At 39.5% G+C, this 27,839-nt stretch overlaps 1 protein-coding gene across 1 annotated transcript; it reads right to left on the minus strand.

Annotated features, from left to right (window-relative positions):
- Positions 1-19,333: 19,333 nt before the first annotated feature.
- On the minus strand, positions 19,334-27,625 carry LOC112847766 (uncharacterized). Its single transcript, XM_025910120.1, has 6 exons — positions 27,229-27,625; positions 25,655-25,825; positions 23,757-24,767; positions 22,261-22,416; positions 21,960-22,052; positions 19,334-20,751 (listed from the first exon to the last, which is right to left on the minus strand). Exons 3-4 carry the CDS (start codon positions 24,756-24,758, stop codon positions 22,396-22,398), a joined length of 1,023 nt encoding a protein of 340 aa, XP_025765905.1. The 5' UTR covers positions 24,759-24,767; positions 25,655-25,825; positions 27,229-27,625; the 3' UTR covers positions 19,334-20,751; positions 21,960-22,052; positions 22,261-22,395.
- Positions 27,626-27,839: the final 214 nt, after the last annotated feature.

The raw sequence follows: 27,839 nt of genomic DNA on the forward strand, positions 1-27,839 counted from the left end.
AGACTGCTATGTTTGCTCCTATATGCCCCCAACGACACAATACGCCACCTTGTACGCGAAGGGAATGGACATAATTCAAGCAAAGTGTGCCGCAAGCTACGCCAGCCTTGGGTATCAATTCCAGGGAATCGTGGTCAACCATGAGGAACCTCTCCAGATAGGACTGCAAAATGGCACATGTGACGAATGGTTCTGGGTTGACCTGAAAGTGAAGCACAGAAGTAAGGCTAAATCATTCCCAGTCTTTCTTGAAAACAATGGGAATTTGAGCCACAGCCTATGCTACCGCCAAGAGAACGGATCCACGCCAATGGGAAACACCACCAACTGCAAAGCAGTACAGACACACGCTCCTGGAGGGCCCGTGAAGAGCAACAACATCTCAAATGGCACCTTCTGGGTGCAAGGGATGGCCTGGATCTGTGGCCAACAGGCCTATTTTATCCTTCCTGGGAATTGGACAGGTCAGTGCGCTCCCATTTTCATATCTGACCACACTTTCAAGATAACCATGGACGCCACGTCAACTTCAACGTCAACAACAAGGAAAAGACGAAGCACCCCGGACCTCAAGCAGCATGATTCTGTGTGGGGTTCCGATGTCCCAGAGGAATTCAAACTTTGGACTGACAGACAGAAAGTTACTCACGCACTCTTCCCATGGGTGGGGGTAGGAAAACACGCTTTACGGATAGAGACTCTGAACTACCGCTTTGGACTTTTTCTGAATGCTTCATGTAAAATCGACGACGAACAGGATCAGGAAATTGACGCCCTGCGCATTGCAGTAATGCAACACAGGGTAGCATTGGACATGATTCTCGCCGAGAAAGGCGGACTATGTGTCCTCTTTAACAACACATGTTGCACATACATTCCAGATAATGTGCACTCACCGAACATGACTGATGCTCTGAAAACACTCAGACAACTTCGGGATGCACAACAATGAGACTATGCCACAAACACAGAAGACTGGCTTACGTGGCTTTTAAGCGGCTCTTGGAAGTCCGTGCTGATCAAAGGACTTGTTTTTGTTGGTGTTATAATACTGTTATTGTGTCTTTTCACTTCATGTGTCATACCTTGTTTGAAGAACATGGTATCAAAAATGGTAACTGCTTCAATTCATGCTTACATCACCCTATCACAGAATGATGAAGATGATAATGAGATAGACACTTGGATATAACATACTCACAAAACCCACTATTTTATGATGTCTTGGCTAAAAATGTCTACAAGTGGCCATAGACTGATGCACTGTTAGTGGTTGCTATGTACATATATAGAAGGAAAGATCAAACAACAGGTGGGAATGTCAAAAGATTTCAGGATTTTGGGATTTTTATTATGTTATGCTTAAAAGTACGTTTCTTTATCTAAATGTGTTTGCTCTTTCAGTATTCAGCTTAAATGGGGAAGTCACACTCTGTGCAGACTCCTAAATGGGGAAGTCACACTCTGTGCAGATTCCTAAATGGGGAAGTTACACTCTGTGCTCCACAGGAAGCCTGCACGCAGCACAGGTCTATTTTATCTCTTCCTGTATCTCTTCCTGTATGTGCTCTGTGAATAAAGACTGTTTTTTTTACTGCAGGGTGCGAGTCTCCCTGAGTCTCACCCGTGTACACGTTAAACCTGTCTGAGCGTTTTTATTCTGACCTGAGTTGCAATACAGGAAATCTCCTGACACATGCAAACTGGCACCATAGAGCGTTAACACTGCTCGTGGCAACGAGTGGTCCACCCCGTGATACACCCCAAAGCCCAGTCAATCTGTGGATTGTGTTGCTGGAGCCAGGGAAATCCCAGAACTAAGGGCGTGTCGGGTGCTTTCAAGAGAAACAGGTACATCTGCTCAGTGTAATTCCCGGACAGGGTGACTGTGTTTTTCTTGGGTGCGGTTAGTGACAGAAGCTAAAGGACTGCCATTAAGCGCTGAAACTTGGAGCACTTCAGGGAGGGGAACAACAGTTAAACCCATCTTTTGGGCCAAAGCCTCAACCACAAAACTTTGTGTCATGATCCCGGGTCCTTTTGACCCAGCGTTTTGTGTTTTCTATTATTGTGATTTTGGTTCTGTTCTTCCTCAGTTTAGTGTTTACTCTGTTCTGCCCGTGTATTCCTGTGTCTAGTCCACGTTTCTTAGTCTGTGTCCTTGCATGTGTAAGTTCCTGTTTTATTGTGAAGGTCTGCGTCTTATGTCATTCCCAGCCGTGTCCCCCACCTGTGTGTAATCTCCCTGTGTTTCTCTGAGTGTATTTAAGTTGTGTCTTCTGTCATAGTAGTTGCTGGTTCGTCTGTGTTTTTCCCCTCAGTCTTCCTGTGCATTCCCCCCGCGTTGATCTCCCTGCAAGGTACCCTCGTTCGTGTTCAGGTTTTGTGTTAAGTTTTAGTTTTCCCAGTTTAGAGTGTTTTCAGTTCTGTTTCTCACCACCCTTTCTTTTGTGTTGTATTTCACCTTTATGTTAATAAAGCTCGCTCACTTCCATAGCAGTCTGCATCTTGGGTCCTTAATAACTCACACACGGTTTGCCCCGGCAACCCGTGACACTTTGTTTGGCTCCCAAGTCAATTAGTGCATCACAAGAATGGGTGCAGGAAAGAAACAGTAATTTAGCGGGGCAGCTGAGGTGGAGGAATGTATTAGCAGGCGCACCCGTCAGTATCCCCACCTTTACTGAGGGCTGAAGGCGTTCACAAAATGCCCCTTCCTCTCGCACACAAAGCATTCATCCAGCAGTTGTCTTCTCCTCTCCTCCAGGTGAATTTAGTCCATCCCAGCTGCATGGGTTGTTCCTCGTCATGTCAGCAGGTGAATCAGGTTCCTCCTCTTTCCAATCTAGAGATGGGAGTCCAGTCGAAACTCTTACGCCCCCTGCTGACCGTCGCCCATCTCCAGTCGGCCTCCCAAACTCCCGCATATGGTCGTCTAGACTGATACACATGTTAACCAAGGCACTCAATGATTTAGGAAGCTCCTTAGTGGCCAACACAAAGACATGAAACACAATACTATTTGATCTGACTGTTTCTTGGTAAAATATAATTGCAGAAGGAAAAACACATTATTGAAGAGATTACTATATCCGTGACAGAGGTGATGGAAACAAGACTGGTCTGACACAAGCAGTGCAGGAGGTATGTAAACGCCCATCAGCTAAAAAGCTGCTGTTTGCTGCAACAGGACATCACATTGTGAGGATTTCCAAACAAAATGCTCATGTGAGGTGGATGATATGATCTGCGGTGGCAGTGATGTGATTTGCATACATAAATACTGCATGAGTGCAGTTAAAGCATGTGATTGCAATGTGGAAAACATAAAGAGGGAACCTGACATGGTCTTGGGTCAATTTTCCAAGTATTTTTGAGTCTTTTGAACTTTAAGTTTTTTAAATATTCTATGTAATTCTAGTAATTCTATGTGATTAGAGTGTATATTGTTTCATGAGTTTTCCCCTTAATTTATTTTGTCCTTTTCTTGGTCTCTGGTTATTTTAGAGTTTAACCCTCTGGGGTCCAGGGTATAATTGGCCGTTTTGGTTTTTTTTTCAATATTTTATTTTAATTTTTTCAGTATAGAAAACCCCATCAACAAACAACAAACAAATACAGCTCGGGCGCTGAGATGATAGGACAAGAAATAGCACAGTAATAATAATCAATAGTGAAAGACAGAAGAAAAAAAGAAAAAAAAACATTGAAATTAGAAACTCCCAGTTTCCATAATGAATTAAATGTCATGGATATGTAATAAACAGGGAAATTGCAGTGCCATGGTACATGTTTATACAACGTGAGCTTTCTCAAGGTGAGTGCAAAACGGAGTCCAGGATTTTGAGAAAACATTTGCTGCAGGTGTTTGCAGGTATCGAACTTTTTCCAGTTGAATGACTGATAACATGTCATTGAGCCAGACACTGAAGGAGGGAGGAGCAGCGGACTTCCATTCCTTTAGAATAAGTCTTTTCGCAATCATCATTCCGAGGTCAATTGGCACCCGCACAGTCGCAGGGATAGTTCTGGAACGTACACAGCCAAAAACTGCAATTTCTGGATTGGGTGAGATGGAAATCCCATAAGCTTTAGAGTACCAATCAAATATTTTGGACCAAAAATTGGTCAATGAGGGGCAATGCCAAAAGGCGTGAGCCAATGTGCACTCTGATGTTTTACATCTGTCACATATGGGGGAAGTTGAAGGATAAATTTTGTGTAGTCAAACCTTGGAATAATGTAGCCGATGGACAATTTTAAATTGTATTAATTGATGTCTGCTGTTAACAGAGCAGGAATGAATTTTTGATAGGCATTTTTCCCACATCGATTCTGATATTTTTATGCCCAATTCCTCCCTCCAAGCCTCTATTATCCTTGTAGTCTGCACTTCAATGCTGTCATCAAACAAATGTACAAATGTAGAAATCAAATGTTTGGAGTAAGGAGGGCTCAGGAACACCTTAAAAAGGTTATGTTCATGTGGAACATCTTGGTAATTCTTCATATTGGATTGCGTAAAATGCCTGACTTGTAGGTAACGGTAAAAATGTGAATGTGGTAAATCGAATTTTTGCTTTAGCTGATTAAATGATGCAAATTTTCCATCTATATAACGATCTTTGAATTTGATTAAGCCCTTCTCCTTCCAAACATAGTAGGATTTATCACCCCAAGGAGGCAAAAAGGCATGGTTATCACATATTGGTGCCTGCACAGAGGAGTTTGGCAGTTCAAAAAAACCTCTAACTTGGTTTAAAATCCGCACAGATTGTTTCGGAACAAACCCCAGTTTCTTAAGACTCAGCCCGCCCTACTTTTGAGAAAAGCAGGGCCTCTAGGGATGAGTCCCTCACAATGCCAGCCTCCATTTTAACCCAAAGGGGGATGTTGAAGTTACCAAGATCTGAGGATGTCTGTTGCCAGAAGGTCAAGGCTCTTAGATTTGCAGCCCAGTAATAATGTTTAAATATTGGTAAACTCAGACCTCCCTCCAATTTGGATTTTTGTAGATGTAGTTTTGAAATCCTAGGATTCTTGTTGTTCCATATGTAAGAAGTAATAATCGAGTCCAACTCCCTAAAGAAAGAGGAAGTGAGATAAATAGGAAGATTTTGGCAAAGATACAGAAATCTAGGAAGAGAGACAATATTTATGGAATTTATACGACCGACCATAGATAGGGGAAGAATTTTCCATGACTCAGTGTTATGCTTTAATGTTGATAAGAATTCAGCAAAGTTCAAGCTAAAAATTAATTTGGGATCTTTAGGAACTGTTAATCCAAGGTATGTGAGATGGTCGTTAACTATTTTGAATGGAACATTACAAAGAAAACTCGGCAAACCGGTTTTAGACAGAGGCAAAAGTTCACTTTTAACCCAGTTAATTGTATATCCTGAAATTTTGCCAAATGAGGTGACCAGATTAAGAAGGGATGGTACAGATTCTTCTGCATTACGCAGGTATAATAGTACGTTGTCTGCGTACAAACTAATAACAGTTTCAACCCCTCCGACCAAGAGCCCTTGTATTTTTGGATGTGCTCTTATCTTAATCGCAAGGGGCTCTAATGCCAGAGCAAATAGAGCGGGGGACAGGGGGCAGCCCTGCTGATCAGAGCACTGCAAAGGAAATGGCGCCGACCTCTCTCCATTTGTGAGAACTGAACAGCTTGGATTTGCGTATACTAATTTTACCCAAGATATAAATATTTCACCAAACCCAAACTTCCGTAATGACTCGAACATATAAAACCACTCAACCTGATCAAAGGCTTTGTGTGCATCAAGAGCTAAAATTGCTGCTCCTCCCGAACTACCATGGTCAGAATAGATGGTGTTGAGAAGACATCTAACATTGAAAAAAGAAAGTCTGCCAGGGATAAATCCCGTTTGGTCAGGGTGAATAATGGAGGTCAGGTACTTGTTCAATCTAGTTGCTAAAATTTTGGTTATCACTTTTCGATCAAAATTTTGAAGAGCAATTGGCCTGAAGTTAGCAGGATCTAAGTCATCTCTGCTTTTCTTTAAGATTAATGAAATATTTGCTTCATACAGAGTTTGGGGTAGTACGCCCCTGTTTTTAGAATCACGCATCATCCTAAGCAAGAATGGAGCAAGACCATCACAAAATTTCTTATAAAATTCTATGCCATAACCGTCAGGGCCTGAAGACTTCCCAGATGCAAATGACTTAATAGCAGCTACCACTTCTTGCAATGTAAAGTCCGAATCGAGTTGATCTCTGGCAGCTTCATTTAGTCTAGGCAGACTGAGAGAATCAAAAAAAGTCATTTAAGGCAGACTGTGGTACGTTCAGCTGGGAAGAGTACAACTCCTGATAGAACTCTCTGAAGTGCTTATTAATTTCTATAGGGTTTGTTAGAAAAGCACCAGATTTAGATCTTATTTTGTGAATTGCTCTCGAAGCTTGTGTTCCTTTCAGTTGTTGCGCTAGCAATTTACTGGGTTTGTCTCCTATCTCAAAATGTTTATGTTTCAGCTTCAGTAGTAAATTGGTAACCTGGTCACTCACAATTGCATTGTATTCGTATTTGAGTTTTAATAATTCTCTGTAATCCACAGGTGATTTAGAATTCTGGTAAGCCCTTTCTAGACGAGGAATGGCACTATTAATTTCAGAAAGTCACTTCATCTTCTCCTTTTTGAGGCCTGAGCTATAGGAAATAATTTCGCCACGCATTACGACTTTTAATGTTTCCCACAGTGTTGAGTCAGAGACCTCTCCGTTGTCATTTGAGTCAAGAAAGTCCTTGAGTTTGGGTGTAATATATTTAATAAACTTTTCGTCACTGAGAAGGGTTGGGTTGAAACGCCAGGAATAGTTCACTTTAGGCAAACTAAGACTCAGTGATATAGATGTGGAACTGTGATCAGAAATCAAAATATTATGATATCTGGAATTTGAAATTTGAGAAATAAGGCTTGAACTGACCAAAAAATAATCAATTCGACTGTAGGATTTGTGGACGCCAGAGTAAAAGGAGTAATCTTTATCAGTGGGATGTTGAAGTCTCCAAATGTCTACTAAATTTCTAGCTTCAGAAAGATTATTCAGAAGCCGCACAGAGGCAATCTCTGGGGGAGGGCGAGATGACAGCCGATCAAGATAAGGGTCTAAATAGCAGTTCCAATCTCCTGCTATTACTATATTTGAGTCAGTATTATCCGGTAGCAAGTCAAGCACCTTTCTGAAAAACATAGGCTCATCTGTGTTTGGGCCATAAATATTTAGTAGGGTTAATGGGAGAAAAGCTATCATCCCTGAAACCATTATGTATCGTCCCTGAGGATCGTTGATTACGGATTTTAGTTGAAATGGGACATTTTTCTTAAATAGTATGGCTACCCCCCGGCATGTGATGTAAAGGGTGACTGATATATTTGAGATATCCAGTTACATTTCAAAACATGCCACATTGTAGATTTTATATGGTTTTCTTGCAGAAAAATTACATCTGCACAAAGAGAGTTCAAATGTTTAACTACTTTTGACAACTGAACCAAGCTCTCTAACATTCCATGATACAAGCTGCAAATCTCTGTTTCCCATTTGTATACTAGCCTGTGACCTAGCCATTATAGTGGGGAAAAATGAAAAAAAGAGAAATGATAAGGAGTGACATTGTTCATACAAAATGACCGAAAGTCATAAACTGGTAGTAATGAAACTAGTGCACCTGAGCTGCAGAACAAGAACAAATCAAAACATAATTGGCCGTTTTTGACTACTTTTGATTTGACTACATCAGATGTGTCCAAATAAATAAAAACTCAAAAAACTCAAAATGCATCACCCGGGCTTAGTAAATTAAAACAATAAGGTTAGTCATATCATCTCTCCAAACACCTCAGCAATCCTCCTCTCAGGTATATTTGCTCCGGCCCTGCAAACCTGTGTTTAAGGAATGAAATCAATTTAATCATCATGTCACATCTCCTCGAACTCCTTGCTTCATTCAAAATCTGGATCCTTGGAACTTCCTGGAAACAAAACCTGTACTTTACATTACATACTCAACTCTCCCCCTTTAAGATCCAATCTGTCTTATAACGAAGAAAACTTAAACCAGAACAGTTATCAATCATGTGTTTCTTCAGTTAATGGTAACATAAGTTATATCAAAAAATGTTTCCCCTTTTAGCATTTAGCATTTTATAATGTAATAACATAATCTAACCCCAGTAAATAAAACAGAAATTCCCTCAAAGCAAACATCAGCATCCCCAGAATTAAGTCTTCCACTCCTCCTGTTTGTCAACCTTTTATTCATCCCCACCTTGGTCCAGTCACACACATTCACTCACATGCATTCACACATGATATTTTTGCTGATACTGGAGCCTCCTGCGCAAATAAACACATGCTCCACATTAGCAAAATGAGTTCATTCATTTGTTTTATTTTGTTTTCCTTTTTAGGAAAATAGTTCTTTATGCTTTTGACTGGACTGAATCGCTACAATCCTTTTAAACAGAGACTCACAGCCAATCAGGTCTCCTCCTCAGCCAGTTATAATCTGGAAAGCCCACCTTATGATTGTTCTCCCAAGAATTTTGTCAGCGCTGTTAGTTCACTCTCTGCCACGCCTGCTTCAGAACAAAAATGAGAAAAAAAGAGCTGGTTATTAGCTCATCAAACACAAAACAAAATCACCTGTCAGGTTTTTTCTAAGTGCACTGTTACAAAAATAATGGCCCCCCTTAGACATGTCCATGTTTAATAAAACTCCCTCTATTAAATAAAAAACAACAACCTCAAAAATCTTAAACAATCTTAAATTTCACCCGTTCAATGCACTGAAAACCTCGTCAAAAGCTGCACCGTTTTGCACACAACAATGTCCCCCTTTAAGCACTTTACCATACTTAGATTCAGCATAACATATAAACCCGTTATAACAATGTGTCAACACTAAATTATAAATTTCTTGTCCAAATCTGCACCTCTGAACAGTCTACTTTGCTTCCCTTCCTCAAGGCCTCAACCACACAGACACACACTCCTTTCAGCTAATTTCCATACTGAGTCATATCTCAACAAGTTGCCGTGAAGAAAGAAATGCCTGTTTAAACCTTAACACATTATTGAATTATTTTCTTTTTCGTTCTATAATAATTACTGGTTTTGATCACTCAGTACGAGAGCACTCCTAAGTCACTCTTTTAAAACTACTTTAATCACTTCTCTTTTCCATAACTCACTCCCTTGTCATACAGCTTCTTTTGAGTTATTCCTCAACTTCAAACTCAAGTGTATTTCATTCAACATTCACACCATTTTAACACTCATACAACTAGCAACCTGATCTTCATTGCGTATGTTTGTTTTCTTAGCCAAGTTAAATAAATGTCTATGCATTAATCTTCATGAGCTTGTCTTTGTAAGGTTAGTGCATTTTCTGTTTTTAGGTGTGATTTTTGTAAATGTTTCTTTGTGATCTTTGTGATCTTGTAAATGTTTCTTTTCCAGTGTTTCAGACTCCTTTTAGACAGGGTGTGTTTTCTCTCTTTGGCTCATCACTGGTCATTGTTAATGACATTTCCCCTCTGCCTCTGCCCAGCGGCTTTACCCTTGAAGTCCCGTCTTCACCAGTGAGTCTGAGCTCACAGGGACTTAGGCCAAGTAATCATGACTGTGCCTGCCTTAGGTTGTCCCAGGGCTTTGAGATGGGATCTTACCCGTCATGGGCTATCCAGCCTTCCATACTCGCCTGATACAGGGGCCAACTGGGCAAGGGTGTTATCAGGTCTAGGGGACACACTGATTCTGGAAATTAAAGGAGTGTAAACTGCTTTCTTTATTGCATGTGTGTATTAAACTTTCCAACAATAATTTCACATATAGCAATTTGTGTACGTGCGTTTTCAATTCATTAATGTAATTGTTAGTTCATGTATTTATTTTCCTCGGCCTTTCTCTTTTCTAAAACATGTAATTAATATAATTTTATTACTTTTTCTTAAAACATTCATTCGCTTCATCTTCTTAGAATTTAACTCGTCTGTCTATTTCTCCGGGTGCTCCCCTGACACAGTCAGTTCCTTTTATGGGCATGCAAAGTTCCTCTCACACACACCACTTCCTCTCACACACAGCAGCGCAGTATTTTTCTGTCTCTCTTTCCTGTTTCTACAGATTAATCAAACTCTTGTTTTTTATATTTACAGTCTATAAACCCTCTTTAGTTCTACTAAATCTTCATCTAAAAACAATACACCCTTATTTCATGCATACTTTTAAATATTCTAAGCTCTTTCAGACATCATGAATCGTCTCACACACACTGCCTTTTCTCTCAAACTTCCACTTTTTCACTCATTCTACTATAAACCTCCCTAGTGTTATTATTACTTATTTACTATTTGGTACAAATCACACAGAGTCACTCAAATCAAATACTGACAGCATTCACCCAATTAAAATCACTCAAAACGCTCTCCTAGGAGTATTTGAGACATGCTTTTCATGATCAGAAAGAGCAAGTCAAAAAAAAAACAGTTGAAACCTCTTATCATTCTCACAGCACACATAAAATGGAAAAATAAAACACCCCAGCATTTATTGCTAAAACTCTCTCCTCTCATCGCTGTTCTGTCTCACTAATTGGTCTAGGGCTTCTACTAGGCGCAAACAATCATCCAGGAAGCTGGGAAACTCTAATTCAGTTAGAATCACTGTTCTATGAGACTCATACTCTAGGTATTCTGTCTCACAGCAAGCAAACACCTCCATTTGCACCTGTACTGGCTCGCCGTGAGTTACTGGCGTCAGCAGAATAGTGAAAGTAAAGCCAGTTATGTCTCTCTGATCCAATCCAGAAAATATAGGGTCTGCCTCGCCCATTCAATGCACAGATTCCTTCAAAACCAGGAAAACCCTTAAATCATTCAAAAGTAGTACACCACTATTTATCACCGAATTTTTAGGTTCATCAAAATAACCCTTGTGTTAGACCCATTCGTCTCCAGCATCCGTTATCCGGTCCACTGGTACTCTATTTGAAACATCAAATGCCCGCTCACAGAACAAAGAAAATGCGCTAGCAGCCTCACCTGGGTCCCTTCCTGGCCTCTCACTGTATATTTCCAAGCACCTAAATATCAGGAAACTACGAAGGAGAAAGCTAAATAGTTCTGACCGTCTTATTTCTGCAGTCACTGTAAAACCATAATGGGTCTCTAGCGTTTCAGCACGACATATGCATTTTATATAAATAAGATCCCCTGTACATGAATATTCAATTTGGCACAATCCCGAAATAAACATCCCTTTTATCTAATTAAAAATTGAATTAGTACACCACATCTAGTGCTGACATTCGTACCACGTCACAACCTATATTAACATAAAGTCAAAATGTAAACAAGTCTGTCAAACCTAACTACTTATATATTATCGAACTAAAAGAAAAACCACTTACAATCTTCAGCTCAGTGCTGGGTCAGACTCCTTTCACATCAAACCTCTTACTTTATATTACAAAGACGTCTTATAATTACAACTCCAGAGATGATCAGGCCTGACATTTCGAAACCTACACAATTTAGACAAATTTAAGTTAACCCTCCAAGGGATAAACTCCAAGTTTTTTATTGTCAATTACCCAGTATCAGTTCCAAACTGTCTCTGGTCTAATTTCTAAAGTCCCTAAGTCAATTTAAAAGCGTCCAACGCCCAAGCTCCAAGCTTTGCTGGCCAAAAAAGTGCAAATACCGTTCCAAACGGTGAACTGATCCAATCAGTAGCTTATTTTGGTCCGTCCCCAGTTGTCCACGATTGCCAATCGGACTATCCCTTCCAAAGGAAAATCCTGAGCGTCCCCAGGAAATTTGGAGCGTCACCTCCGAACAATGCACTTCTAAGCAGTCCAACTGCCGTTCTACAAAAATTTGCCTTTATTTTAAAACAACCATCACAACTTCACATGAAGTATATGACCGAAGCCGGTCCAACCGTCTCACCAATTAAAAAATGACCAATTACCTATTATACTCAAGTCACTTAACAGTCCAACTGTTTTAAATTCTGTTAGCAGTCCAACTGCTTTAAATCCTCATTACTGTCACTTTCAACTTTTCATTATCATTACTTCAACTTCAATTCTCATGAGATTTTCACCAAAATCAGAACACATATTTACCAGTAATTTCAGTGAGTAAACTTAAATTTTCATTGTCCAATTTGGCACACTTTAATTCAACAGGTAGTGCCTTACCTTTGAATAAGCCGGTTTATGTCAACTCACTTCGACCACTGACTCGTGTCTGCCCGTTCGAGCGCCTCAGACCCTCTCGGTCTTAGCCTCCAACTCTCTCCCTCCTCAACCACCGGCCAATGCACCAAATGTTAAGGGTCCGATATTGAGGACGAGAGTAAAACAACGATGGTCCAGAAGAGCTTGATCAAAACAATTGATTTTAATGAATACACGCAGCGTGGGGAGGTGTAAACTGCAAAACATCAGTTGTAAATCTCTGCCCAAAAATACACTTCAGATTGCTTTTATAACATCAGGGTATTATAACGCCCCCTCTTGCGTTTACAAGCACATAATTTGCATCTTAAAAACATTATTTGCCTCTTTTACAGACAATGATCAATCTTAAGAGATAAATGCAGACACAGAAGTTCCCCTCTCTGGCATCCTCTTCCAAATATGGTGATGATCTCAGGCCTTTGAGGTCCCCATGGACTTGTCCTCCTTCTGTCACCTATTGTCAAGTAAACTCTAGTGCAACAAGAAGCTGAATACACTGAGGCCTTTGCTCAGCTACTATTTTACTGTAACAATATACTCAGCATATAAGCTTTTAAGATTATAGATTTAACTCAACGATTTAAAGTGGTTATAACTGCACCTGTAATAAACATGTTAATATGTGATTATGATAACACCTGTAATACAAATTACAATATAATGCCAACAACCTCAATAAATGCTTTGATGAAATGATAATTAATGCAACGATAAAGATGATGGTTATGAACAGTAGCAGTAAAATAATTTCTTTAATCGTACAACTTTTTTCTCTTTGTAAGTTTTTCCATAAGCCAATATACATTGCTCACTTTAAGTTCCAGTCAGTCCGCCTCTATACATCCATCTCAGACCTCCTTTAACACTCCACACAGTCAGTTGCATAGCCGACAATGAATGAACCTGTTGATTTTTAAAACGCTCACAGCTTTCAGTCATGATGGCTGAAATGTTGAAACTAACCCTAAAGCATTGGCAGAATTATGAAACAATATGTCCCCCAACCAGGTACAATATCAGAAAGGGTTAGGGTTATCGTACCTTTCTCCACTCAAAAAAATCTGTTGTTGGATGAACACAATTTAATCATGGCACCTTGTTAAAAGAAAATTGTACATAATGTGATCAGCTACATGAAATGTGCTCTTTTTTGTATCACTAAGCAAACCACATGTCTATGTGACTTTTCACCTATTGACTCTTGTGATGATGAACTTATTCAGCTACTAACCGCTTCCTCTTTTCAGAGAACATTCGGATGTAGAAAAGGGAAAAACCCGCTGCTCTGAGTGACGTTGTTATCTTTGTACACACACACACACACACACACACACAGAAAAGTATAAATAAAGCACGCAGACAGTGATGAGACGCATGTCTTGTGTTCCATGACTGCCCCTCGCGAGTGAAAGACAACTGCAGTGTTTGTGTTTTCTAACTCAGGTGCCTCAGCTGAAGAACTGCGGGGTGATTTAAAGAAATCCCCTGTCATTTAAATTGGTCCTTCGAGCTTAGCGATGGAAACAACAGACACGTTTCTGTGACTCCAATGAGGTCTGACTGCTGCATCCTGACGTCGTGGGAAGCCAGCACCGAAGTCTGTCGACAGCCCTCTCCAGGTAGAGGACAAAGACCTGGATGTTAATTCGCATCCAGGCCAGTCCTGGTCCACGACGCTGGGATTCAGCCAGACGACCTGATAACCAGCAAAAGACGACTGAGGGTGAGAAAACACTGTTTGGTCTTAAACCGCTGGAAGGGTTTAGAAGAACGGGTTAGAAGTAGCCGCAATTACTTCGTGAAACACGTGAAATAGGTTGAGTTCGCCGAAAGGAACTGTGTTTAGATTGGTTCTAGAGGTAGCCGTCAAATACCTCGTAACGAAATAGGTTTAAGTTCGCCAAAAAGGAACTGTGTTTAGATTAGTTTTAGAAGTGGCCGTGAAATACTTCGTGACAAATTAGCGCACATGTGTCTATCTGTGTGTATGTATATGTGTGTATGTGTTTGGAAGTAAGTTGATTTTACAGCACAATACGTTGCTGAATTACTTCCATTGTTTTTTTATTGTTTTCTTTGTGTATCCTGCAAAAGCCCACGTACTGGTGACAAAGGGGAAAGGTTGAGTTCCGCCTCATAAAACTGACACCGCTCCGTGAATAGCGCGGCGTAGAAGGGCGTGTCAGCAACCACCCCCAAGTCAAGTATACCAGAGAAAGCTTTGCAGTTCTGTGATAATGGGGAATCAGCCCACCAAACTCACTGCTGATGAGCAGTGGCTAAAAAAGAAATGTCCAGGCGCCGGACAAATCAGTGTTTGTAGATGGAGAAATCCTAAGAAAACAAAATGTCCCACTATACACTCACCCATATCAGGAAGAACATAATAATCCCTTATCAAGTGAAAAATTAGAGATCAAAGTAGAAGTTTCAAAAGGCCTGGATACAGACCCAACTGAATACATAAAAATACAAGAGGAATAAAGTGGAATAAACAAAAGGCTAAATTAAATTAGAGCTTATCTTTAATGTATTCAAACTAATAATAGGAAGGATAACAACCTGTAAATTGGTGAAACAAAGAAACAACGACCATGCCCAGAATGAATAGAATGAATTCACATGAAAATATATTAATAAAATAGAGAGATGCATAAGGTACATTAAGGCTGTGTCATTGTTCAGCCAAGGAAAGTGTGTGAAAAGGAAAATGAATAAATGTATATTAGTAGTATAGTGGAATACACTAATAAAATATTGTAATATACTATTGCTGTTATATAAAAAACAATAATAACATTAATAATGACATAATATTAATAATAAGAGGCACCTCAGTCAGTTATGATGTGAGGTGGATAATTGTTAAAAGTAGTCTGAATCAAGCTTAAGGTTTGCTCAAGTTCAGTACAATGATATATGAGATGAAGAAAATAAGGAAAATACCTAAACTAATCAGGTGCATAGAGACACTTGACCTGATTGAAAACCTGTCATCTTAGATGAGACATTGTTGAGATGAAGAGCAAACCTATACTAACAACTAATAAGCCAAACCCTGTATACAACAGCTAAAGCTACTAGATTGAGAAGGTGAATTAAATATGTGGACACTACCAAGCTAATGAGCAAGTTACACATTTTTTATTTATTTTGTTTAGAGCAGAAGCTGCATATTAAAGCTCACACATGCAGCTGTCTGTGAGCTCAGTTTTTTCCTCACACTTCTGCTTTCATTCTGGCAGCAGCTTTTTTTTCTTTTTGTGTCCTGACTCATGTGTGTAAAGCGTTCATGCCATCAGCAACTTGTTTTTTGTTTGTTTTTGTTTGTTTTGGTTTTGGTTTGAAAAACAAATTTGTGGTCATACTTGTGGATCACAGTGACACATAATGATTAGGCATATGATTTACTAATGTCTAGTTTTAGAGCTGTGAGCAATGGATCCATATAGAGATTAAAAGCCTGGTGCATACTGTATATGAAGCTGCTATAGAAAGAATGGAACCTTGTGGGAAAAGTTCACATAAAGAAGTTTTTTAAATCCTAACTTAGAAGTTTGAAATATGTAAGATGTGTGAGTTCTTTGAAAAAATAGAAATGACCTAAATGCCTTAAGTAAAAATGTAGTGTTGCATCTACAAAGAAAAAAGCAGGAGAAGCATTCAGTAACTTGAAACTAGCATTACAGATGAATATAGTTTAGCATTGCCTGACATTGTTTTAGGGCACACTCTGATCATCAGAGTACCCCACGCAGTGATTTCAATTTTAATCTAAGCCAATTTCTCTTACCCCACACATGCGAGACAACTCTCAAATGTTGGAATCTTATTGTCGCAATCACAGATTAGAATCGAGAAATGTTGTCAGTTGAACCCGAGCGCACTTTTGGCCTCACCCGAAGAAGGTCATCCACACTGCTGTATGAAAAAATTAGATGAGGAGACAAAGCCACGTGGTGACATTTACAGCACACCACAAGCTGGTTTCACTGACGTTTTTGTAGACGGCTCAGCTTCTAAAAATGGCCCAGGTTATGTGGTAACTACAACAGACAGAGTTGTAGAAGCGAAAGCGCTGACATCCTCACACTCACAGGCCAAGACATAAATATATACAGTGACAGTCCGTATGTTTTTTCAGCAGTACATCACTTTGCAAAAATTTGGCAGAACAGAGGAATGATTACATCTACTGGACACCCAGTACAACATGGAAATCTTCTGAAGACACTATTAGAAGTAATTATATTGCCAAAGCAGTTAGCATTATGTAAATGTGCTGCACATCAGAAAGATAAATCAGAAATAACTAAAGGCAATAACTTTGCAGATCAAGCAGCTAAGTTAGCCGCACAACAAACTGTAGACACATTAATGTCTGCATCCACCATGCAAATACCACTTGATGTACTTAAAAATGAACAAAAGGCAGCGCCAACCACAGAAAAGAAGAAATGGTTAAAGTGTGGAGCACAACTAGAAGATGATCTAATGACTTGTGAGGGAAAAAGTCCCTACACAGAACAGCAGCATTAGTGACCCATGGGGTGACCCATGTGTCATCAGGAGGGATCATTAACACACACTTCTATACTCTAAAATTGAAACTTCAGCAAAGGAATTTGTGAGGACATGCATGATCTGTTAAAAAACACAACTCATAAGGCAATCTGAGGACAAAAAGAGGACATTTCCCCACACCACCTCATCCATTTCACACCATTCACATGGACTTTATTGAATTAAGTGAAAGTCTCAAGGCTCAAAATACGCTCTAGTGATTACACACATATTCTCAAAATGGCCAGAGATTTATCCAGTGAAAAAAGCAGATACAATCTCAGTTGCAAAAAGTGAACCTTTAGAAAAATCCGTCAGAGAAACAACTCTGGCAGAATGGATGGCAAAACTACTAGAAAATAAGGATATTGTTTTGAACAATAAACTGCCGTACGACTCTTCTCCAGTCTCTTGCAGGTTGAAACCAGACGATTAGGTCCTAAAGGGGTGCTCCTGAGGAAAAATTAGAGTTTACCCCACTGGGAGGGCCCATACCAAGTGTTACTGACCACACCTACAACCTGTAAAATTGCAGAGAGACCATCTTGGATTCATCAGAGCCACTGCAAGAAAGTAGAGCTTGAAGCCCAGACCACTAGAGATTCACAAGTGTAAGGGGAATCTCCCCCGGTGTCAGTGGGTCCTGTGGTGAGGGAGGAGTGCTGATTGAGCTCAGCTCGCACTCTCATTCTCTCCAGCCACTGACCAACTTTAGGCTCAGTGATACATTTGGGTGTGACCAACCTCAAGCATGAAGTGTTCTCAGGTGGTAACTGGCGTCTCACTACTGGCAACAGCTCTGCTCATCACGCTACCCACCCTGGAAGACGGAAGAAAACAATACACGAGCCGAGAAAAGAGATGGACAATGCCTGATACAGATACGTGTTTAACAGGATCACAGAGAAAGACTGTTACGTCTGCTGCACATGCCGAGCACACCAACCCAACCATATATGGGAAACACCCTGGAATATGTGCACCAATTCTGATCTCCGATCACACCTTCAGAATGACTTGTGTAAGCTGCACATCAACATCATCATCTTCATCCAGGAAGAAACGCTCAACTTCAACAGTCAGACCACATGACTCAATCTGGGGAACCGACTTACCTGAAGAATTCAAACTCTGGACAACTGGACAAAAGGTACTCAACTCACTCTTCCCGTGGACAGGAGTTGGAAAACATGCTCTCAGAAGTGAGACACTGGACTATAGATTCGGCTTGTTCCACAATGCATCCTGCAAGGTCAACGAGGGACAAAACCGAGAAATAGACGCTCTCAGAATTGCTGTAATGCAACATCATGTAGCACTGGACATGATCCTGGCTGAGAAAGGAGGATTGTGCCTCTTATTCAACACCGCATGCTGCACCTACATACCAGATAATGTACATTCTTTAAACATGGCTTCAGATGCTATAGAGACTGTTGATCGGCGTTGGAGTTTCCCTGGTTTTATTTTGCTTTTCTTTACTTGTGTTATTCCTTGTTTAAAAGCTGTCATTTCACAGATGATAAGTTTATCACTCACAGCATACGCAGATGTACTGAAATCAATGAAGATCATGAAGACTTCTTTTCCTATTTGTTAGATGAAGATGAAGTGTAACTAATGATGTAGTAACTGAAAATGTGAAAGACAAGTCGTTACTTACTGATAACATGTACATTTCATTTCTCTGATAAACAGGAGGGAATGTTAAAAGAAAATTGTACATAATGTGATCAGCTACATGAAATGTGCTCTTTTTTGTATCACTAAGCAAACCACATGTCTACGTGACTTTTCACCTAATGACTCTTGTGATGATGAACTTATTCAGCTACTAACCGCTTCCTCTGTTCAGAGAACATTCAGATGTAGAAAAGGGAAAAACCCGCTACTCTGAGTGACATTGTTATCTTTGTACACACCCACACACACACACACAGAAAAGTATAAATAAAGCACGCAGACAGTGATGAGACGCAGGTCTTGCGTTCCATGACTGCCCCTCGCGAGTGAAAGACAACTGCAGTGTTTGTGTTTTCTAACTCAGGTGTCTTAGCTGAAGATCTGCGGGGTGATTTAAAGAAATCCCCTGTCACACCTTTTTCACGTAATTTAACCAAGTACAATAAACCATTTCTGACCATGTCAAATCAACACATTTGGCATTTGGTGGTGTAATCAGATTACGTTGGATCAACGCAGTATACTTGCATTGACTTGAAGTGATTTATTTAAGTATGTAGAGCGAAATTTGTTTTAATTCATTCTACACAAGTTAAAAACTTTAGGAAAACACAATGAAATCTTGTTGTTTGAACAACTACTTTGTTAATCAAGGCAATTACTGCTAGTCTTGCTTAATGAACCAATATGGGGTTTGATGATTTCACTCATTTCAATCTAATAATTTCAATTAGATTTGTTTTCATTTGTTACACATTTAGAAACCCACTACTTTACAATAAAAAAAAAGTCATAATCAGATTATGATAACATTAACTTTATTAACTGGATTTAGTGGACATTATAAAAGCTTACCATTTTTGTACACCTGCAAGCATTATGCCACTTCAAAAGGCAAAACATTAGAATAGTTATTTAAATAGGTAATGACATCTGAGTTATGTTGGAACCAAAGCTTCCACAACTAAAAACAGATGCAAAAATTGCTCTATAAACTAATGTCAACTGTATTTTAAAAAATTAAACTAAAAGAATACATATACATTTCATATACAAATACATTTCTCACTTGGCAAGTTAAAACATGTGACAAAATAGAATTACTATTGTGTGAATTTGGAAAAAAAAAAAAAAAGTATAGAAATAATTTGGGGCAATACAACAAAAAAAAATTCCATAGGAAAAAAAATTCAGCGATTTAAAAAAAAAAGGAAGCAAAACTAAAATAGAAAAAGAGGGCTTTACATCAAATTAAATAACAGTTGACAATTTTTTTCAAATTCAATTAATTACTTGAAATGAAAATCTACATTTTTTGGTGTATCTAATTGTAATAATTAGTTTATTGAGCGATTTTTATATTTCTGTATTTATTTTTTAATTTTGGTTGCAGTCCTCCACAGCTAGCAACATAGTTTTGCTGTGTTTTAAAACATACCAGCAAGCAAAATGGACGCATTAAAATAATAGAGTGAACTTAACAGGCTGCAGTGGTGTTAAACTGTACAGGCCCTTGATATATAAAAACAACATAGTAACAGTGCAGCTGAAAACAACAATTAACATTTCTTGGGGGAAACCCCTCAATGCAATTTCTGAAAAAATGTACCTATACTACAAACTCAAAATTAAAATGAAAAATAATTAACAGAACAGTACTTCTGTCAGTACTTCTGATCCATTTTGAGCTATCCATATAAGGACAAACAAAAATCATCTGCAGTGCTGTATTAAAGGTGAATTGCCCAACAGAGAGAATCCAAAAACTCAATAAAAATTTTTTTCTTTTTAAATGAAAGAAAAAAATATAATATAAACAACTCAAATATTAATATTATATATTGGAAATCACCATTGCACCAATGAACCATTCAAGACCTTCTATCAGTCATTTTCAAGTGCTCTCACCCCTTAAGCTTGTTTTTCAGAAACTGTGCCTTTGAAGAGAGCTTTTGTCCATCAAGATTTAGAAGTATCTTCTGGAGGACTTCAAAGATGCATTTAGGTTCTGGTGGGTTGGTCAGGTTCAAACAGTATATGAGTCCAAACAACAGAGCATATGCTTGTGCAATGTTACCCAAATCAGTGAGAGCCTCCACACCCACAATCAGGACACCAATGTCCTCTGGGCCATCTTCAGGTTCAGCACCCTTCTTCTGGATGATGTACACCCCAATCACAGTTTGCTCCATGCAGCTTTTTGCCTCGCTGTCCGTATCCTACGTGAAAAAATATAAGACAACAAAGTAAAATTTAAGAGATTGTTTAAACTAATGTTGTTTAAAAAACTGTTTCTATGCTGTTCATAAAATCTAAGTAGTCAAAGTAATGAATAGGAAATTACACACCACTAAAGTAGTTGTTAGTAATTACTCAAATACATAAATTATAAAACAGACATCTCATGTCAGTAGAATCTTAGTATTCCATAGAAAGTAAAGGAAAAACATAAAACAAAAGAGGTGGCATAATTGACCTCTCGCCTGTCCCTCCCCTGAAAGAGCCATTGTCCAATTACACATCATAGCAACCGTTACTGTGTCTGACAAACGTTGACTTCAAGCAAGATGGTGAAGCGGTGCGCCCACCGATACCCCGAGAGATTGTCTGGAGGAGTTGTGTTCTTTCCATTCACAAAGCCAAAAACAACATGAACAATGGATTAAACAGTGTGGATGGCCCCACTCCCAGGTAAATGTGCACGTGGCGCCGCGCTGGTTCACCTCCAACACGCGGCCCGATATCAAGTCCCGCAAAGCCCCGTCAGGAGCAGGGGCAACCGCCAAGGGGTGCTGGCAGGAGATGGAAGGCGGACGGGAGGGAGTGAGGGTTACCCAGGTCGGGGAGAGGCAGCCTCCTTAGCTGGAGTTCTGAGCCGTTGTGACGCGGTCAACCCGACCCGGCGCCCAGCCTACGGTGACGGCTACCGGTGCATCCCGTTCTGGCAATCTGGTGCGCTGGTCATGTTTAAACATTTGTTTGTCGGACGTAGCAAGAGTAACTTAGGGAGACGGGACTCGACAAAAGGGTAATTCAGCTGCTAAAATAAAAAAGGTATAGAAGTGTTAGTACTAAACAGCTCAAAGTTCACAAACATTTCTGTTTACAAATACTGATGACCATAGCTATGAGTAAAACAAGATGACTTGTTTTAATCCAAGTACAGATTCAAAAGCAATATTTGTTTTGATGTATGTTAAATGCATTGTATGTTTGTGTATCAAGCTTAACTACGGTATGCATACATTTTTTCCTTCCAATACCAAATTCCAGAAATTCTTCATTGCAACGCTTAATACTGTTTCGTATTCAAGACATCCTTTCCTCAATACCAGGTGTCTTGTTGCTAATCTCAAAATTTGCATTTGAGGCAACATCACAATTTGTATGAGAATTTTACAGTCAACATGCTGTTACAATGACTCACCAAGTACTCCTTTATTAACTTCTCATAGTCTTCGTTTAGGTAGATGCACAAGGACTTCAATATGCATGCTCGCCTGGTATGGATGTTGTCATGCTGGAGAGGAGGAGGAGATAATATGAGCCAAAACCAGGCTGTTTTTCTTAAAGCTAGGGTAATCAGTTAACTTGCATAATTATTCCTTAGGTTAGAACTTGGCATGGTGATGTACCATATGATAAGCAGAAACAAAATGGACAACTTCATCTCCAAATAAAAGTTATTTTGCTGCCTATGACAAAGTCTACTCCATTCTAATACAAACCTTGGAGAGGGCAAGCATGAGACCTCTTATTTTTTTTCCAGGTGTCCCTCCTTTGCCCTGAAAGATTTCCATCAAGCTTGGTGCGTATTGGTCAAGCTCGGCAAAAGAAGTAGATAGCAGAGGCTTCGTGGTGATTCACAGAAACTCCTTGTCGCTCTGCAATAGAGAACAAATACATTGATTAAAAACTCAACTGTATATTTCACTCACTTCACATCCAAGCTGACTAAAGATGACTAAAGCTGCTTTTAGAAGACCATGCAGGCATCAGTGCTGTCATTGATGACACTTCTGGGAAGCTTTTGGTCAATTATAAGAGCTCAGCTGTGGCTGCAATATGCTGCCATCAGATTCTTTTCACAAAAGATTAAGCCATGACGGGACAAAGAGGGGTCTAGGGGCGGTGCCCGGGCTGTGACGTGCAGGGTTGCGTATGCAGCGTCAGACGGTAGTCACCGGTAAACAGGTCTATAAACATTCAAGCACTAACCTGTAATAATTTCTAATACGACGCACTGAATTAAAATCACTTTAGGTTTAAAAACTTCAATAAATACAGCTATTAAGAAACTCTCACAGGAAAGCGATCCACATGTTTGTGATACTGCTGCACATATAATGTTTAACCATCGAGCATGTTTTAGAGATTTCTGCTGCTGCTCAAATCAACCCGCCGGTTACGAGCTGGAGAAAACGGGCAATGAGCTGTCTGTGGTGAGGAGCTGCAGTTAGGAAGGCGAGAGGCAGATGGACGCAACGCCCGCTTTAAAACACGACGGGTATGAGGAGAATCGTCCCTCTTTTCTTTCAGGACCACTCTAAATAATTCTCTGTTTTAGCACAACCCCTGCCTGATTGGTCATACAGTCATGCCTCTGTTGCATTCACTGAACCCAGGAAAAGTCATAGCACTCAATCAAACTGATCCCTTCTGGGTTAAAAAGAAAAACGTTTGTGGGTAGAGCTGAGAATGTCCTGGTCAGACCTCCCTCTATAACGCGAAGACTTCATTCACAAGTCCAGCATTGAAGCAAAATTGCGGTAATATTACTATGAAGCTTGCAGGCACAGAATGCAGCAATATCTTGTTTTGCCAAGGTGTAGTGGCACATTTAGAAGACACACCATTGCGGGAACATTACTCTGATATACCGCTACGCTGTGTCTTCTAAAAGAGGCTTAAAAAGCGAATGCACAAATGTCTCTTCAAAATAGACCTGTAAAAAAGCAGACCAGAGTACCTGTATAACAGCAGAGGTTTTGGTTTAAGTGTTAACAGAATGCCATCTGACGTTGTATTTACAACATTTTATGACGAGGTAGGATCTGGATGATTCTTATGTCCTGATACATAAAACCTAAGAAATTAAACGGTACTTACTTTTTCACATTACTATTTTCAGGGATACAGGAACAAACAACAGATAGTACATTTAGTTTTGGACTACAAAACATAAATTACATGCAAGATCCAAATGCATTTTAACCACACTTGCCCCTCTCTCAGTGAACAGAGCTGGCCATCTGCTTTTGAAGTCTGCAACCATCGGCTGACCCTGAAGAACTTCTTGCCTTCTGTATGAGAAAGTCTTCTCCATTTTCGCACTCACAACAGAGTCATTATTTCTTTTAGTCAACTCAGAAAGAATTGCAACTCTCTCCTGTTCCAGACTTTCTGATGTCTCTCCTTTTGGATGCTGTGGACAGTAGTTAACTTCAGCTCTTTTGGGTTTCTTCACATTGAAGGCTGCCTGACGGTTGTCACCAGACTTGTTTTTGATGGAGTTTATGGTCACCTTAGTACATCCAAATCCTCTCAGTTTGGTGCGGAGGTTAGCCATTTTATATTTTAGGCTAATCTTCCACCCATAACAGCCATTGAAAGACCCCTGCTCTCTAAGGCAAGGATGCTTTATAACAAGAGCTTCTGCATCATCAGTCAGATCATTGTCTGTTGGGTAGGCTTCGAATTTGTATATTTCTTCAGCCAGTTGTTCCAGAATTTGGGATTTCAGTTTTGGTGAAGGGTTCAATAGAGTTCCCCCATTGGCGCAGGCAGTATTGGCCTTCTCAAGCTCAAATTCAGCATCACAGCTAAATTGTGGTACAGTGAAGACACTTGGCCAAACCCAGTGCCTTGAGGATGGTGAAGAACCTGAAGATGAAATAGGCTCTGTATCATCTGTGTCACCAGAGGAGATGGATACAGACTCTGTTGCTTGGCTTTGAGAAGTTCTTGCATCTTCTTCCTGTGGGCTTTGCAAAAATATCACCTTAAGGGTGCCTTTGTCCTTTACTTTTGAGATGTCTGGCATATTCATGAACTCATTTCCAAAGTCCTCATCTTGATATTGAAGTCGAATATCTTGCTGCAATCCAAAACTTGTCTTTACTGTGTGCCACAAATCTTCAATTGACACCGGTGTCCCTGCAGGAAGAATCAACTTCCTGGCATCATCTTCACCCAGGATTATCCGCAGTCTTAGGGGTGACGTCATTTTGAAGATCTGAAAAATGTCAGCAATTCTTTTAGAAAAAGACACCGTTTGGCATATCAACAAGCAACAATTAGGGACCCTTGTGCACTTCTGTGCAACTTTAAAAATACAAGTTTTTTTGTTGTGAAAACAAAGCAGAAATACATTAAAAGTTAAAACACAATTTCTCTTATCTGTTTAGACTAGAATGTAAAAAGAGCTTTCTGAGGCTACATCGACCCAGAGACATAAGAAGCAGTAGAATGAATACTTTAATTCTATGTAAAAAAAAAACACAGCAAAAGAAGTTATGATGATGCTGCTGCAATACAGTAGAGGATGACAGACGCTGGCAGGTAATTACTAATATATTAAAAAATTCATTGTACTTCAAAAGCAGATTTTTGGACACAACAGGAATATCATCATCATCCATCCATCCATCCATCCATCCATCCACTATATATTCTGATTATCCTTAATATCATCATCCTGCAGTGGCCTGACACCTGTTTTAAGTCTGGTGAAAAGGTGAGGCAAGGGCACAAATCATTTGGTAAAATTTGGGTGGCTCAAACAAAGTTGTTGGGAAGGAATTATTTGCTGGAGACTATCTTGTGTTTATGAAAATGTTAAGAGTGAAAACAATATGGTGCATTTGCTCTGTTACAGCATTTTAGAAATGCTGTAATACTTTAATTAACCAAATCATAACAGGTTTCACTCAGAAAATGTATTGTAATCTTTAGTTTTTTGTTTGATTTGTTGTGTTTTGAAATAAATATCTTAGTGTTTTCTAATGCATACATACACAACTCATTTTAAAATAGTTTTATTTTCAACAGTTAACAGACCAAATCAAAAGCATGACAGTTTGACAAATGCTATACAGTAAGAAAATTAATAAAAATACTTACAAGTATTAATTTTGTTTTCCAAGAAAAGTCACAGATCTCTTTAGAGTAACCAGACGCAGTCCTCCAACAGAGCAGGCAGCTAGGGGATATTCATCAACCAGTTCCTCATGTGCAATGACAGCCACCTCCCTCACATGTGACGTGCTCAGTTCAAAAGCCTTAAAGTGCTCCCTATACCAAGCAGATATCTTTCTCACAAAAAAAATGCAACTTCCCTTCCAAATCACAGAGCTGCAAAATTTCAGCAAACTCAGACCAAATGACTCTCCATGGATAACAATCATTCCTTTGCTGTAGTTCATACCATTGTATGACACATTCTTTGCAATGTGAACATGAGTTTCATCTGGAAGCCATTGGTTAAAAGCAGCTGCAATGCCACTTTGGAGCACATCAATAGGCACTGATGAAACATTAGTTACCACCAACTGTTTTTTCTCATCAGAGATGTGCAAATGGTGAGCAATGACAAGCTGGTGTTTCCTGGCAAGTGCGAGAGGTATGTTTTTAAAACAGTTGGTGTGGCGAGCAACCTGTTTTAAAAAACTATGCTTCGCCTCAAACCTCATTGTCCACTTATAAACGAGAGGTCCAAAGAGACATATCATGACAGGATAGTGCTCTACAAAATGGTGTTTAGGGAGAATACGGCTGTTTGGAAAAAGTTCTTTGTGTCTCTGCTGATGCTCTCTGATTTTGAACGCAAGATATGATATTGACTCATCACAGTGGATATGGGCAACAACAACTTCCACTATATCCTTGAGATCCAAAAGAACATGCCAGGCCTGTTCATCTTCTGGAACAAGGGGACCAATAATCGCCCAATTTTCGTGTGCATTTCCCCCTATATGTTTTTTCCTTGAGTAGGTATGTGGTATGACGTGAGGACGATTTGTCTATCTCCCCATTTGTACTCAAAACTTTGGATTGAACTGTTAAGTTTTTCTAAGGTGAAATACATTTTGGAGATCAAAACAACCAAGCATTCTGCTAGTTCTACAGGTATAATGCCCACTATATCCAGGGGAAAGCCTGCAATAACATCAAAATGAGAGAGACTTTCAGTCAAAACACAGTCATGTTTAACCCAACAACACAGGTTTGAGGTTTCCAATGCAGATTGTAAGTGAGCCTGATGGAATCACGTGTTCTACACTCAAAAACGTCTGCAGTCAAAAACTGAATTTCATTTTTCTTAGCGACACAGAATCTACATATGTGTTCCCCAGAAAAATTTTCAACAAAACCTGCAAGCCCGTGAGCAGCTAGGTTATCAGCTATTACGCAATTTACAGTGCCTTTAACAAACTCATTTAATTGAGCAATAAACACACCGTGTTGTTCCAAGATCACAAGATCTTTTAACAGGGGTTCCAACACCTTTGTGCTAATCGGTACCGTCTAATACCTTATTTTCACTGTATTTGCTCCGCTCCCGCTGTCTAATTTCCAATGGAGACTTGCATTGGAAAAATGACAACTTACACATTTGGAGTTAAAAACATTATTAAACAATTAACACACAGAATAACTTAGTTTGTCTAAGATATTTTCACTTATTCATTACTTACCTGTATTGTGGAAGATTCCGCAGGGAAACGGCAGTTCACTGATCACATGTAACTTGGTCCTTATTCCCGCCTCTTCACTTCTGGGAAGTATTAAACCCGATCCTTTTTTCCCCATGACAAAACAGAGAAAACCGACTCATAGTGTGTTAAAACAGTTATATTTCTTTTTATTCAATCATCTTCCAGAGAGAGAGAACCCTGCACAGCTCAAACGCCAGTTGCAAGAGCTCTCTAACATTAGAATCATCAGCTGTGTCTTATATGGTGTTATTTCGGTACTTCACACGTCACACAGGCTTGAACATTGCTTATATGGAAAGTTCCTCTTTTTTGTGTCTATATCTATTAATATGCCTGTGCACTAAAACTTCCTGTTTTTCAGTCTGGCTGAGCACTTATTTGTGAGTCAAAAGTGGCCTTGCTCTACAAGCCTTCATTATTAAAGTACATAAAACAATATAATGAGCAGATACACATTAAAAAAATATTTTTTTTATTCCTAACAGAAGTTGAAAACTGATGCCTAGTGCGCATGCTCAGAGTTGTTGATTTAAAGTAATTACATTTCATTGAAGGGAAGAATGCAAATCTAGTTCATTAAACGTTTTGTT

Source organism: Oreochromis niloticus, linkage group LG9, assembly GCF_001858045.2.
Source record: "Oreochromis niloticus isolate F11D_XX linkage group LG9, O_niloticus_UMD_NMBU, whole genome shotgun sequence".
NCBI classification, from domain to species: Eukaryota; Metazoa; Chordata; class Actinopteri; order Cichliformes; family Cichlidae; genus Oreochromis; species Oreochromis niloticus.